This window comes from Callionymus lyra, chromosome 8 (genome assembly GCF_982586985.1).
Source record: "Callionymus lyra chromosome 8, fCalLyr1.hap1.1, whole genome shotgun sequence".
Taxonomy (NCBI): Eukaryota; Metazoa; Chordata; class Actinopteri; order Syngnathiformes; family Callionymidae; genus Callionymus; species Callionymus lyra.
The window spans coordinates 7,542,940-7,559,367 of NC_141825.1; the positions used below are offsets into that span (position 1 = coordinate 7,542,940).

General features: G+C 36.5%; 1 protein-coding gene across 1 annotated transcript; it reads left to right on the forward strand.

Moving 5' to 3' along the window:
- Positions 1–2,533: 2,533 nt before the first annotated feature.
- Positions 2,534–16,428, forward strand: nt5dc3 (5'-nucleotidase domain containing 3). Its single transcript, XM_087796961.1, has 14 exons — positions 2,534–2,840; positions 3,507–3,691; positions 4,057–4,131; positions 4,210–4,265; positions 5,838–5,928; positions 6,001–6,138; positions 6,754–6,814; positions 7,038–7,140; positions 8,915–9,016; positions 9,208–9,289; positions 9,403–9,489; positions 14,393–14,533; positions 15,602–15,666; positions 15,741–16,428. The coding sequence occupies exons 1-14, from the start codon at positions 2,573–2,575 to the stop codon at positions 15,994–15,996; spliced, it is 1,710 nt and encodes a 569-aa protein (XP_087653087.1). The 5' UTR covers positions 2,534–2,572; the 3' UTR covers positions 15,997–16,428.

The window sequence follows — 16,428 nt, forward strand, 5'->3', positions numbered from 1 at the left end:
TAGTTAGTTCTTCTTTCAATTAAATAACATATTTTGTGTTTGTTTATATTTTAGTTGGGAAATAATCAAACATTGAACGAATAATATCCATTTTATTTACATTTATTTCAATTTTATAATAAGAAGTTCATCGTTTATGACTATAGTTCGTTACATAGTTACATATTATTGTTTTGTTTTTGTCGGGATAGAATCAAATAAGAGAACGAATAAACTTAATTTAATTTATATTGATTTTACTTTTTGAAATAGGAAGTTCATTGTTTATGACTATAGCAGGTTCTTCTAGTATTTGGTAATTGAACCTTCATTCTGACAGGGATGAGAGCTGTGAATGTGGATGAGCAGGATAAACCTGCTAAAAATGACCTGAAAATATACAAAAACTCTTTTAACATTTGCCCTTTTCTCTGCACAGAGAATTCCCAGCAAAATGACAGTTAGTGTTCGATCAAAAATAAAAAGATAAGGCGTTGGTTTCACGGACTTCAAACAAATATTTTAACAGATTTTAATTCTGTCTATTTGGGCAGCGTTCTTCCTACTTAGCTAGTCTCGCTTAATTGTATGAAAATAAACATTTAATATGAAATTTAATGCACATTATTGAGAGTTGTACCGGAGCCATAATCAGAACACATTTGTTGTTGGGAACACAACACAGGATTTCTTTGGTTGGGTGTTGTGTAAAAATATATGTATATAACATAAATATAAATGTGATGATTAAAATAAAAGGAGCCTTTTTCTAAAACTTTATTGCTGGAAACTTAGTTACAATTACTCTGACCTCAGCTTTTATGATAACAAAATGATGTCACAACACGATCTTGAGCTTATAATCCATGTGTTTGTGTCTCGTTTAGACTATTGTAACAGTTTATTTTGGTGTCTAAACAAGAAGGATCTGTCTCGCCTGCAGTTCATACAAAACTCTGCAGTCAGAATTCGGAGTCGCTCTAGTAGAAGAACTCACATTTCCCTGATCCTTAAAACTCTTCACTTGCTGCAAGTTTCTTTCAGGATCAACTTTAAAATTCTGGTTCTTACTTTCAGATCTATTCATGGTCAGACCTTCCATTAGTGATTTGATCCAGCTTTACTGGATCGGGCTCTGAGGTCTGTGGATCAGAATCTACTGATGGTTCCTGAACACGCTTCCGGACCAGAGGAGAGAAATCCTTCCAGACTGTTGCTCCTAAGCTTTGGAATGATCTTCCTCTGTGTTTGATGATCTACTGACTCCTTCAAGAAACATATTTTGACATTCTTATTTTTTCTTTTTTTTTCACTTTACTTTCTTGTTGCTGCTGTGTTTGTCTTATGTGTCAACTTGATCTTTTAAAGTATATATTTTAACTGTGCATTGTTTTTAATTTTTAAGTGCTTTGTGACCCTGGTCTAGAAAGATCTTTACAAATAATCTTTACTTTACTTACTTTACAAATGACATTTAACTTTAAAATGATGCTGTCTGATGTAAAGAATTCTAGATTTATTAAAAAAAAGTAGCCACTAGTCTTTTGGTTGGTATTAAAGACTGGTCGTAAATACACAAGCCTTATATCAGTAGATTCTGGAGTAAAACGTATATAATTTTGTGTTTATATTTGGAAATCAAATTCAGCACAGTTTTTTTTATCCCTTTTGATTTATCAACTGCTGCACTACAAATGTATGTCCACTAGAGAGCGCTAGTGTAAGGAATCCAAGCGCAAGCATGATGATGACGTTTTTCATGTTCCATGATCATTCATGGATTTCTTCAGTCAGTGTTTCAGTCTTGATGTGTACAAATAAATAACTTAATAGCCGTTTATTCTTCAACATGTTTTTACAACTGTTATTCAGTCAGTAAACAAATGCAATAACTTATTATAATTATTATAATAATTATTATAAATACAATAACTTATAAAACATGACGTTTTGTTCTGACAAAAAAATAATAATTTATATATTCAATTATAACTTTTGATTTTCTAAATGAGTTACCCCTTATAATTTAAATACTACTTCCATATTGCAAATATATGTATACATTTTCTAACATGTCTCATTTCCTTCTTTTTGGATCATCGTTATTACTATTATTGTAATTTTAATACATTTTTCAAAACAGATTTAAAAGATCTGATCCAATCCGTTAATGGTGGCTGTTGTTACACATAACTAATGCTAAACGTGACGAATAGGCAACCCAAAAAAGTACTTACTTTATATAATTCACAAGAAAGCAATATTAAATTAGTTTATTGAACTTTATCTCAAATAATCCAAAGTTCAAGTGTGTTGTGTTTTGTTGAATATACGAAAGATAAGAAACTTAATTTGCTGAATCCCTAGTGAATAAAATAAAGTGAAAAACAAACAACCAACGAAACCATTGAATTCTAAATTCTTAAAGTATTTATTTTTCTATTTTAAAGTTTTTATTTGGTGACACCTGGATGGCAAGGCGTTCATTGGCTGCCGCACCCGGAAGTGACGCACGCAGCTTTCGGCGACACATTATTTACCGACCAAACTGTCAGGAGGTCTTCATGAGTCTCCTGTGTCCTTCTGTCTCACCATGGCGACCTTGCTGTGGCCCGCGTCTCTCCTCAAACACACGCAGTGTCTCCAGAAGACGAACATCTTCTCGAGGCTTCCGCGGGATTTGAACCCGTGGACGCTCAAGTCTCGTCTGTGGACGCGGGGTTTCAGCGGGACCTTGTCTCGGGGACTCGGTCCCGTCTTGTCCCGCAGGTCTGGACCGACGGCGTGTTTGTCCAGGTCCTCCTCGACCAGTCCAGACAAACTCTGGACTTTATACAACGAGACCAAGAAGGCGACCGCAGGTATGACTGCGTCACTCATAGAGTAATAACTGTGTCATAAAACTGTAATTACTCATGTAGGAACAACATAGTTTCTTCATAAATGTTTCTGTTTAAACTGCAAAAAAAAGTTATTTGAGGTTTGAATTCCTTTAACTTCTTTTAAGTTTGTAATTTAAAGATTACATTCTAGGGGTGCAAATATTGTTTATGGGTGAAAATTCAATGGTTTGTCACTTAAAAAGTAAACTAATGTCAAACTTTAACCCCCCTGACATGAAGTAAATGTTCTTCCTCTCCAAGATGCAGTAAGTTCCTCATCATGACCAAGTTTATAACTTATTACTTTATAAAGTTGCTCTAAAATCTGGGCGAACGAGAGGTTACAAGAGTCACTTATGACGTAATAATGGCTTCACTCCTCCTCCAGCCAGCTGTAATCACGCCCACTTTGTTTATACAACGAGTCCCTTGGAGGTGGAGGCTTGATGACGCGCGGTGACAAGACTCCATGCTTGACCAATCACAGCAGAGTGGGTGTGGTTATGGTCAACAAGATTTCATCTCCAGAAAAAAAAACAGTGATTTCATTGGGCGGAGCTTAAGATAATTGTCTAATGTCAATATTTCAATGAAAAGAGAAAATTAAGAATAAACAAGATGTTTATTTTACCCGTTTGTTTACAGACATGATCCCGGCCTTGACGTCGAGCTCCACCGACCCAAACACCATCTTCGCCAACAACGAGATGAGCCTGCGCGACATCGAGATCTACGGCTTCGATTACGACTACACTCTGGCGTTCTACTCCAGCCACCTCCACACCCTCATCTTCAACATCGCCCGAGACATCCTCATCTCCAAGCACAGGGTGTGTTCGCCGTCTCAACCGACTTGTTTTGTGGAGTTAAAGGATGTTTGACGATCGTGTTTCCAGTGTTGACATCAGAATTTACAGCCATAAATGTATTTTTTAAAGCTATAGCAACAATTACACTTCTTATCTAAACTAAAATGATTTACAAAATGTACAAAATATAAACTAAAATTATTTACAAAGTAAAACATATGATAGATTTGTATCGATCAAATGTTATCGGCACTATATTAATTGTAAAAATTAAATTAAAACATCTTTATTTTGCTTAAATATGATGCAGCAAATTCAATCTATTGCTTAAACTTCCATTATTTCTAACATCAATTGTGCATTTAACTGTTTTATTTCCCGTTTAGTATCCAGAGGACCTGAGGAAGTACGAGTACGTCCAGAACTTTGCGGTGCGAGGGCTCCACTATGATGTCCAGAAGGTGCCATGAAGTTGATGTAGATCCAGAAGAATGGTTGGAGCTCGTGAGGATGTCGTTGATGTTGTGTTCACGTTGCAGGCTCTGCTGATGAAGATCGATGCGTTTCATTACATACAGTTAGGAACAGTTTACAGGTGCGTGTGTTTTTATTGTTATTATTATAATTAAAAACAATTTAAAGCTCAATTTTGCCTATAAAACCATTTTTTTGTTTAGCTAGATGGGTCTCAAATATATAAATATATTTGCTAAAATAACATAAAAAATAATCAAAATGTATATTACAAAAAAATAAAAATGTCAATATAATAATACAATTTGATTTATCTATGGAAAGAGACAGAACATATTGATTCATTAGTTTGGACTTTATTGATCCCTCAGGAGGTCTCCTTCGGGAAATTGTTTTACAACAATGAACTGTGATTTAATGAATATATTTTAGTTTAAGTGTGTTCAATTTGACCAGAACATATTTTTTTACGGAGCAAGTCTGGAACTATGTACCATGTTAACAACTGTGTAAGACTAACATTTTGTAATAACATATTTACCGGTAGTTATTACATTTTGTAGATCTGCAGTTATATCATAAAATAAATTATATATATATTATCTTCTAAAGTTCGCTTTACAGACTTTGATCTTTTTCTTTATAAATCTCTAACTTTAAAATAAATATGAAACGAAATTATATATCAATTATTTAATAAAAATGATATATAGTCTATATTTATTGTACTAATACTTCTTTGTATTGTTTTTGGATAATTATTGTGAGGTTTGGACTACAGCTGGACCCAAGTGCTGATGCAAACAAACAACTAAACAAAACAAAAACAGAAAGAATCTAAAAGGGTTTAATCACAAAACGCTGGATAAAAGAACAAAAAGTAGGCTCAGCCATAAGGAGGACAAAAATACTAAGAAGGAGAACAAATCTAATCCACAGAGAGATAGTCGAGAATTTGCATACCATGGAGTAACGATTATAATCTGGCGCCTGTTGCTGCAGTGGCGATTGTGCGACGAGCTGCAGCTGCTGTGAGCAACAGGCGCAGGGGAACTCAAAGGATATGCAAAACAATTTTCAAAATAAAATCATGAGACAAGGCATTCCAATTATTATTTATTCATGAAATTATTTGTTTTTATTATGTTTCAATATGCGCAATGAATGTTAAATCTTTTTTAACTTGAACTTGCTGCCCTAGCATCGGAAAGATCCTTTAATTAGAATTAATCTTATATAATTATTATCAGAAAAAAATGTTTTAAGGTGAAGGTAATGGTACTTGTATGTAATGTTTTCGGTTGATATCCAGCCATAAAAATGCAGTTTTTAAAGACCAACCTGTGTGATCGTTGTCAAGAAGATGTAAATTTGTAGGACATGTATGTGAACAAAATACTACATATGATGTGAAGAACACTTGACTCCCATAATGGTCATTAAACGCAGGGATGTTGAACTCAATCAGACAAGGAACCCAAATATGTTTAACCAAGTAGGTCTTAGGCTGAACAAAAGTATTTTTAAAATGTATTTAACCGGAAGTTTTCATCGTTTTTCTTCCTTGTCTTATCTTAAACATTGATGTCTTTATAAGTCATATCAATAAACATGAATCCACTTTGATTTCGACCAACAGATAAAATTCAAAGTATATATTTGATGCTTGCGATCCTCTTCATGTGTCTCTCAGGGGCCTTCATCCCGTCTCGGACGAGGAAGTCATCGCCATGTACGAAGGTTGCCACGTCCCACTGGAGATCATGAGCGACTTCTACGGGAAGGTAACCTCGGCGTTGACGCCGTGTGAGTGAAGAGCTCGACTCCATGTGTGTGTGTGTGTGTGTGTGCTGCAGAGTTCTCACGGCCACACCATGAAGCAGTTCATGGACATCTTCTCGCTGCCGGAGATGACACTCCTGTGCTGCGTGAACGACTTCTTCATGAGACACAACATCGACTACGAGCCGGTGCATCTCTACAAAGACGTGAAGGTGAACTTTAAAAAGCAGAGCGTAATGTTTACAACGTCGGCCATCTTGATTTTAGATCTCTGCAGCCCCCGTGGCTAATTTTAGTCGAACACGCCTTCCTCCCACCATCAGAGGGAGGGCGAGGGAGGGAGGGGGGGGGGCGTCATGGCAGCTGTCACAAGACCATGTCTTCCTTCTGTGACGCATTTTTGACAGATCGCTGTCATTAAAAAGCCTCATGTGCGATCGTCGTTCCGCGGCCGCCGCTCGCACTTTTTTCCAAGGACGTTGTCTTTTCAGATTTATGAGTCCATACTATCCCCCGTCACTTTTCAATCTCCCGCTGATCACGGCGCGCATCAAACGATCATTACACGTAAGAGGAAAAAGTTTGCGCACATTCCTGGATGCACAAGGACGTCCGTCGACGACGTGTCGGAGCCTTTCGCTCCTTTGTCTCGGTGGAAACTTCCAGGGCCTTTTATGCTTCAAAAATCTGTATTCAAAGTCAGACGTTCGCCGTGGCTCCGAGTCAACTGTTTACGTGCCGAGGAAAAGTGTCGCTGCATCCGCTGCATGCTAACGCCTCTGAAGTCTTGACTTTCTGGCTGAAGGCTGTTGACTTTTCTTCCGCAGGAAGCCATCCGAGATGTCCACGTGAAGGGCATTATGTACCGGGAGGTGGAGGCTGATATTGGTAATCTCTCGTGATTCATTCCACTTTATTCCTTGCCTCACTTTGGAGAAACAAAACAGAAAAACACAATAAATTAGCCCGGGCCGCGTCTGAGCTGTCGTCCGGGCATAAAAAATTAATCCAGGAATAATTTGCTTGTGATATATGGAGAAATTAAAGCAGTGCCATGACAGCACTTTCCCCTCTAACCCTCCATTTCTCTTTGTTTGATTCCTTTTCTCAGGGAAATACATTTGCTATGGCGAGCAAAGTCACGCCGTGCTTAAGAAGCTGTCGGAGCTCGGGAAAAAGATGTTCCTCATTACCAACAGCCCCTTTGACTTTGTGTGAGTGTGAGCCGACGTAATGCGACACTGATCCATCAGATAGTTCCATGTCAGACCAAATTCTTTCTCAAGCGTGTCAATTTGATGAAGCTTCACGAAGCATGATCTTTCCAGTCCACTAGAGGTCACTCTCTGCTCTTTGATCTATTCATTTCAACTGAGAAGACAGTAAAAATAAAGATTAAACTGATGGCGGCACCTACTGACCTCTACAAAAATATGACACTGTTTCATGAAGCGTTATCAGCACATCACTAGTAATCGCTACGCAGGATTTTTTACACAAAACATGACATTTTAATCCCAAATTCCCCTAAAATTGACGACCAGGTGTTGCTTACTATTGGAAAGAGAAGATCCAGGAGTTATAGGCAGTTTCAAGCAACGGTTCTCAACCAATTGTGTACTGACGTGTTGATGAAAAGTTCAAAGCTTCAGTTTATCAAGCATTATTCTTCCAGTCCACTAGATGCCACTCTCTGCAGTATTTCTTTGAACAAATATTCTATTTGAAACTCACAATCTTTTGAACTGAGGGCGCCACCTACTGACGTACTGAAAAAGTAGGACCTTGATTCATGAGGCTTCATGAAGCTTCATGAAGTTTTATGTCGCTACAAGCGCTCTACTACTTACTTACTTACTAACATCTTGATAAAAGTCATAAACATATTGATTTCAACAGAGAAAACAATAAAAAGAAACGTTAAACTGAGTGCCACATACTGATGTAATACAAAGGAGTACATTGTTTCATGGGGCTTCATGAAGCTTCATGAAGTTTTATGAAGTTTTATGACATCATGACAAAAGTCATAAATTAGTAATTTAATCACAGTTTAATTGATACTTTATTCATTTTATTTATCAATCTTAACAGAAAAAAAGACACTTGTACATCTATTTACCATATTTTTGAGAACAAAAGCAAAGTTTATTTGAGATAAAATATATTTTAAAGGTTTTTAGAATTTTTGTTTTTTTGATTTACTATAGTTGATCGTTTATAAGTTAAGTTCGATTCTCCACTGATTTTTAAATTATTTTAATGTCCAATTTTTTTCTGGGAAAAATAAAGTTACATACCAGTCTTGAATGGCTCTTTACACGATAAGAAGTTTTTATATTAAAAAGGTTGTGTAGGAGTGTTTTTTCCTAAAATGTTCTCAATTTAGTAAGTAAGTAATTTGTATTTATATAGCGCTTTTCCAGACCAGGGTCACACACACATATATATATATATATATATATATATATATATATATATATATATATATATATATACACACATTTTTATTTATATTTTATTATTTGTAGATTTTGTCACTGGCAATCCTATTTTTTTTACATGTAGGTGTTTTTTGTTTTTATTTACTTATTTGTTTTATTAAATATTTGTTTATTCTAATTTTCTCGAAGTAATTCATCTTGTTGATTTATTTTAATTATAAAAGGAAGCTCATATGTGTTGAGGTATAACAAGTAAGTAACTAATATTTGTAGAGCTCTTTTCTAGATAATAAGAGCTGCATTTATTGTTAACTTGATTATCAAAAAATATTTAAAAAAAAATGTGGTTTTCTGCCACATCTAGGATCATCTTCTCACTTATTTCCAGAATTATTTTAGTTTTTATTTATGTTTCTCAAAATCGTGTGTAATCTTATTATTATATTATATTCACTTTTGAACAGTGTTGTGCTCATCATGACCCACATGGAAAACCCGCTGACTGAAGTGGAATTAAAAGTGTTGACATGTCTTTCGTCTCCAGTGACCGAGGCATGAACTACATCGTGGGGAAAGACTGGAGGGATCTTTTCGACGTCGTCATCGTTCAGGCGGACAAACCTGGTTTCTTCAACGACAGGAGGAAGTGAGTGAAACGACTGCATGCTGTTGCTCATGTGGGCCACTAGGGGGTCGCCTCAGCCCATTGATGCAGCGCCCCCCTCCTGCAGTCACGACAGGGTTCATGCAGTATTTCTACTCACTATGAATGTACCAAGGTCATTAGTGACCTGTCATGTATTCATGCGAGATGACGGTGTGTTTTGGTACCGTCAGGCCGTTCAGGCGAGTGACGGACAAAGGTGCGCTGCTCTGGGACCGAATCCACCGGCTGGAAAAAGGGCAAATCTACAAGCAGGTCCGGAGCCAAGTCATTACCCTCACAATCCACTCCAACACGCTGACAAATGACTTCCTGGTCGCGCATAAAATACATGGATGATTTAACGTTTGTGTGTTTAATCACTGCAGGGAAACCTTTATGAGTTCCTCAGACTGACGGGCTGGAGGGGATCCAAGGTGTTGTACTTCGGGGATCACATCTACAGCGACTTGGCAGTGAGTGAACACGGGGGATTGGGGGGGGGGGTAAATAATTGTGATCAAATGAGCAGAACTTAATGTTCCGTTCTCCACTTTCCGTTTAAATGTCCGAGTAAATGGTCAAATCCTAATTTGAAATCCCTGTAATGGTGGAATTAAATCTGTTATCTCAGGAGGAGGTTTGAGCTTTAATGAAATCGTAAAAAATGTGTTATATTTATATCAGAGAGTTCATCATATCCATCACAAGAGGGTCGACTTTTGATGAGAGACTATTTATCACTAATACTATTAACTCATCTGGAATAAGACAACAGATATTTTTTTTTCTTGGCATAATTCAACATATTATAACACGGTACAAGAATATATCTATACACTCGAATTGAATTTAAATACACAATTCTATATATTTAGGAACCTGTAACGATAAAAAAAAAAAAAAAAAGAATCTCTCTCTTTCATCTCTCTCTCTCTCTAAATATATATACTGTATATAAAAATACTGTATATAGTTTTTAAAATGATTATATTATTTCATGTATTTATATAATATAATATATTTATATTGATTTTTTTATTATATAATTTTTGTGTTGCAATTAAACGTCCGGCCTCTAGAGGGTAGCAGTCATTACATCCACCGCAGCTTAAGCAACAATGAAATCCCGCAAGATCCCGGCATTGACTTAGGACGAGAGGATACAGTGAGTCCAGCAGCTTTCAAAGCTGATGTTTGGACATATTTTGGTTTGAAAACAAACAAAAGCAGTTACGTCTTCGTCAAGAGTCATGTGGTCTGTAAATTCTGCAACACCAGAGTCAAGTACTCGACAATACTACACGTATATACTTGTTACTACAATATCACCATATACCGTATCCTTGTATCGTGATACGAATCAACACACTCTTGACAATATACATTTATGTTGTCAAAATAGTGGCACAAATGTGTTTTCCACTCTTCGTATGTACTTTAGAAAAGCGTATTAATATTGATGATGTTTCTCTCTGGCATCCGAGTGGGTTTAATGTTTAAAGAAGCACTTTGTTGATCGCTCTATTATCACTGTGAGAGAAATGGAAGTAATATTCATTATGTATAGACAAACGCATTACCTTAAATTTATTCACAGAAGTTCGAGTGCTGGGTCACAAGACAACGGATAAATGTTTGAATCTTCTTCTTCTTTTTCTTTTTCTTCTTTTTCCCCTTTAATTTTCTTCTTCTTTTCTTCTTCTTCAAATATTTTGTATTCTTCTTCTCTCAACATGTTTAAATCTCACATTTTAGTGTGAAAAATGGTTTAGAGAAACAAAATAGCAGGAGAACTCATAGGTTGTATTTTGTTTCTGGAGGTCTGGTCTCCCTCAAGGCATGACTATAAGAAATTAAAAGTACATCTTGTACTGTTTTAATGGGCCAGAAAACCTAAACAAAGGGAAGCAAATAAAGTAAAAAAAATATGAGGAAAAAAGTTCAAAATCTACTGTTTTGTTTAGTTTAAAATGCAATTCAATGTAAAATATCTCCTTAAGAAAATTGGGTTTCCATTTCACAGCAGACGATATTTTCATAAAAGCTGGAAGGGCAAATAAGAAGAACAAAGTTCAAGGGGTGAATAAGTGCAGATATAAAAAACATAGATCAAAGGAAATGACACAAAGATTAACATAGAATAACATCATCTTTTCACTCTGCTCCTGCCCCCAAACTCTGTTATACAGTACGATTATACACTGGAGATCTTCTCCACTCCTGCCCCCAAATGAAACAATTTAATAGCACGAGAAATGAATGAGTCCCTGAGTCTATTAGTGTTGCATCATGGGAGGAGCATTCATTTGTTTAAAACCTTACAGCGGTAATTATAATGGAGTAGCACCGTTGTCAGTCATTTTGTGGACGAATCTGTCCAAAAATGCAAATCAGTGGGTCAGCAATTCTTGGCGATTATTTTGAAAATGGGACGAGGTCCGTGGGACGCACCTGCGAGAGGGTAACCAAACGGCTCAAGTTCCCTGTATAGGTATAGATGACGCCCACATTCTTTATGTTGATGCTTCAATACAAGAGGGACGTTACAGACATGCAGTATGGAGGTATTTGGATGTTTTTAAGTGTCTATTTGGACGAAGATGAAGACGAAGACAACTGAGCTCCAGTCGCTCCATAGATAGATAGATAGATGGCTGGATGGCTGGATGGATGGGTGAATTAATGGATGGATGGATGAATGGATAACTTTATTGATCCATTCGTCATTATTCCATGACATTTTATATAAAATAATGTTTTATCAAATTATTTTTTCAATTTACATAAACATGGTTTTGAGGGATTAATATGTACTCGCAAAAAAATACTAATAAGAAAGGAAAATAGTATTTTTATGTTTCAATGTATATAATGATAAATACAATATACATTAGTTAGTAATTGTCTATTGTATCCAATTATGTTGCTCTTGTGTTTATGTATCGTCACAATAGAACATTAATCATATGTTATTTAAAAGCTACTTGGAATCTAATTACTGTAAAATATGGCCGACTGAAATATCGACTCGGTCTCCTGAAAGTGAACCCGTACGTTAGACTTGGTCTGACAACTTAATAGTGTTTCTTTCACGTATCGTTCCTACACAGTAATGAGTCTCTTATGGATTTACTTCTGACCTGGAGACTCATCCGTCAGCTGTCAACCTGCCAAACCTATCTAGCTAACAAGATGCACGTGTTTACTTTGTTAGTGGAACCAGCGTCTGTGTTTAAATGAGCAACTTTAAAGGGAAGTTAATGGTGGAGTGAGATCGGCTCATTGTTGTTCGGGCGTCTCTGGGCCAGCTGTCAAACGTGTGACGAGTGTGTGTGTGTGCGTGTGTGTGTGTGTGTGTGTGTGTGTGTGTGTGTGTGTGTGTGTATGTGTGTGTGTGTGTGTGTGTGTGTGTGTGTGTGTGTGTGTGTGTGTGTGTGTGTGTGTGCGCAATGTTCTCTGAGACAGAGAGACGGCTACAGCAGCACAGAAGGCAGGACAGGAGGGAAGGAGTAAAGAAGTCCTTCTGTTCTATCGCACATTCAATCAGAAAATCTGGACCATGAACGTTGTCTCAGATCCACTTGAAGAACATCTGAAGTCCAACCCTTAATATCGTCTATTTCTTATTATCAATTATTTTATAATTATTTAATGAACAAGGTTGCCGAGAGTAAAACTGTAAAAATACTTTTATTACGTGAATGTTCTTTATTGATTGAAGGTCAAGGTAGTTGCTTTGATTCCATATTTTCTAAACTAGAATAAATCACCTTTTACACATTTTACACACATTTGTGAGAGTTGTTTATATATTTTTTATAGTGTAAACACAGGATGAAATGTACAAATAAATAAATGTATTTATACACAGGGATAGAGTTCTTTAACTAATAACTAACTACACAAATAAAATCTCATGTCATGTATTTATTTCACACATTTATTTTACACACAAACTCTGTATATATTTATAAAACATTATTATCTTATTTCCTTCTTATTAAATGCCAGTTTAGTATCTTACTGTAATTATCAAGTATTTTTAACTGAAACTGAATTACAACTTTTTCATGAATCACTAGAGAGTAACATGGTTCACAAATTAGTTAATAAATCGCATAATTATTGAGATCGAGGTCAGAGGTCACAGCTTAATGAGAGATGTTTATGTGAGGACGGTAATTGACATCATTATTTTTCTTAAGAATAAATAGAGATCGAAATGTAAAAATAAATGAATGTATATAAATATTAGTATTTATATATTTATTTATCTGTTTAATTACCTAATGTGTCGTCCTTCATAGTTTATATACATTTACATACTATTCTATTGAAACATTTTGGCCGACCTCTTAAAAAACATGACACTGTCTCATGAAGCTTCATCAATACGTCACTACACATAACAATCCAATCCAACAGTTCAAAAGTAAAAAGGTTGACGGTGCAAGTTGAAAAGAGCAAAATCTTTAAAAAAAAAAAAAAAAGCAAAAAATAAGAATAAAGGTAGAACTATGGATTTATATACCAAGACCACATCTCTACGTAAAGCAACACTAAAAACCGAGATAAATGGCAAACAAGTGTTTATGTCGTGGTTCTCAACTTGTGGACTGGATGGTTTAAACAATAAAAATCATTGCATCAAACGTAAGGCTTCATATCACTTTGATCATAAAGCTAAGATGGATGAGATTTATAAAACTAGACAATTCCCCGCCTAGAGTGAGCTGTGCTCTTTGACCCGTGAGGAAAAAACTATGAAAAAAACAAAAGAGTCAAATCCCACGTTGATAATTTGGACTTCTATGTACATGTACGTTGTTTGAAAAAACATCGCAGATTTCTCTTCCCATACATTACTTATGGGAAATTTATCACAGTTTTTCGTGACTTACGTTCTGAAAAAATGTATATTCTGGTGAGATAATAATAGCTTATAATAATAGAGGCGTGAGTCCGATTTAGCCGCACGTTTTGATGCTTTTTTTGTTTGTATGCGCTCAACGGTGCGGGGCGTGAATAGTGCCAAAAACGAAAGGAGGATGGATAATAAGAAGAGGCGCGGGGAATAACTATAGTGGGCTGGCGAGCACAGACACTGATTAACTAGACAAAAATGGAAACAATTCACAGTGAAATCACACAAAAATCTACAAAACAACATGTAAATCAAATTTGTCAAAGATAATGCTGAATATCCTACGAGTCTCAACAAGAATTGACCTCTGGTGACCCCAAGACCAGTCAAGGTTGCGACCCCTGATTATCTACTCATTTTAATCTGGTTCTGAAAACAGTTTTGGACCTTGTATCATGTCTCCGGTGGTAAATGTGGAGGTTAATCTGTGGCTGATCTTTTGTTCATTCGAGGACCTGACACTCAAGCACGGCTGGAGGACGGGCGCCATCATCCCCGAGCTCAGGAAGGAGATCAAGATCATGAACACGGAGGAATACATTCACATGATGGCCTGGCTGCAGGCGCTCACCGGACTCATAGAGCAGATGCAGGTAAGACCTGTCAGTCAAACCTGTCAACATCAGAGTAGACACATTTTTGTGTTGATGTAAAGATTCCAGTGTTTAAGGTCAATAACTTCCAATAAGAGAAGAACACATGTGAATGATTGAGGATAAAAACTGAGATAATCAAGAATGAAAAGATAATATCATAATTAAACTTTTACTTCCTGTAAATATACATTTTGTTTGGTCCTCAAACTACAAGATTAAAGCATAACACATTTATATTTACTCATTTATATCTTTAGCTACAAGCTTTAATTAAGTTTATTTTTTATTTGTATCTCATGAATTTATTCAAAAAGTGTGTGTTCTCTTCAATTTCATACAGTCATTATCATTGACATGTGCTGTGTCTCAAATCACGCGCTTCTCTAAATGCACTGTTTTACAGTACACTGTAAGACAGTGCACTTAGTCGTGCAGTGCTCAAATGTCGACATGTAATACTGTCTCAAATGATACTGAAGCTACGTCACTGAAGACGCGTCCGTGGAGCAGATACAGACATAAAAGTCTCGAGAAAAACTCTTATTTTACCACAAACAGCAAAACAACAATAATAACACAATGAAACAAAACTTAATAACTTGTTTCAATTGAAAAAAATTGCTGTCAAGTGATAGTTTTTCAACGACTGGTTACAATCAGTGTTAAAAAGTAGTAGAAGAAGAAGCTGTCGAGTCATTTCCTGTAAGTGTGTAGCAGCAGAGTTTGATTTGAGACAGTACTACCCTGTCCACATTTGAGCACTGCTCAATTAAGTGCACTGTCTTCCAGTGTACTGTTAATCAGTGCCCTTAGAGAAATGCTTGATTTGAGACAGCAGTAGCGTCATCTACGTCACTAAGATGGCGGCCGTTAAGGGTGGAAAATGTTTGGGACATACTCATGTTTATGATTTTAAATTTTTCCCGAGAGCGCAAATGTATTATTAAAAACTTGTCTCAGGATTGATTGAGTCTCTAACGAGAGTAAACAACAATATTTTTGCATTATTGATCAACAAATGTTAATGTTTTAGCAAAGAAGTCACAAGGATTTTTGTCCATAAAGGTTCACAGAGATCCAGCGTGTCAAGCCGTGGTGGAAGAGTGGATCAAAGAAAGAGAAGCCATGAGGTTCAAGTATCATTTACACGTTTATCTTCTTTAAAAAGAAACGCATCGTAACCTTTTTTTATTTCTGACTTCAGGCCACAAACCAAAGATTCCTTCAACCCTCAGTTCGGGAGTCTCTTCAGGACGTACCACAACCCCACCTACTTCTCCCGCCGCCTGTCACGCTTCGCCGACATCTACATGGCGTCCATCAGCTGCCTGCTCAACTACCACCTGCAGCACACCTTCTTCCCTCGCCGCACGCCGCTGCAGCACGAGTCGGCCTTCTGGCCCGAAAACGCGCCCGGCGCCGCCGCCGCGTCCTCCTCCACGCTCGGCAAGTCCACGTAGAGAAGTAAGAGATTTGAGCGTTAAAGGACTCGATCCAAAGATGTAACTTATGAAAGGGAAACGGTTCATCAGCGCACTTGTATTTATCTATAGATGTTTGAGAACAAGCTTTTGTCATTTTATCAATGTTTACACACAATACAACTAGTATTTATCAAATATTATCTTATTTTCATCCTTATTAAATCTAGATAGATAGATACACTTTATTTATCCCACTGGAGATCTTCTCCACTCCTGCCCCCAAATGAAACAATCTAATAGCACGAGGAATGAATTAGTCGCTGAGTCTATTAGTGTTGCATCATGGGAGGAGCATATGTGTACTACATCTCAGTTCACAGATAAAACAATGATTCAACACAAGCTTAATTTGACATGGAAAGATACACACATGTATAATACAGTAATAATCTTATATTCTTAATTGAA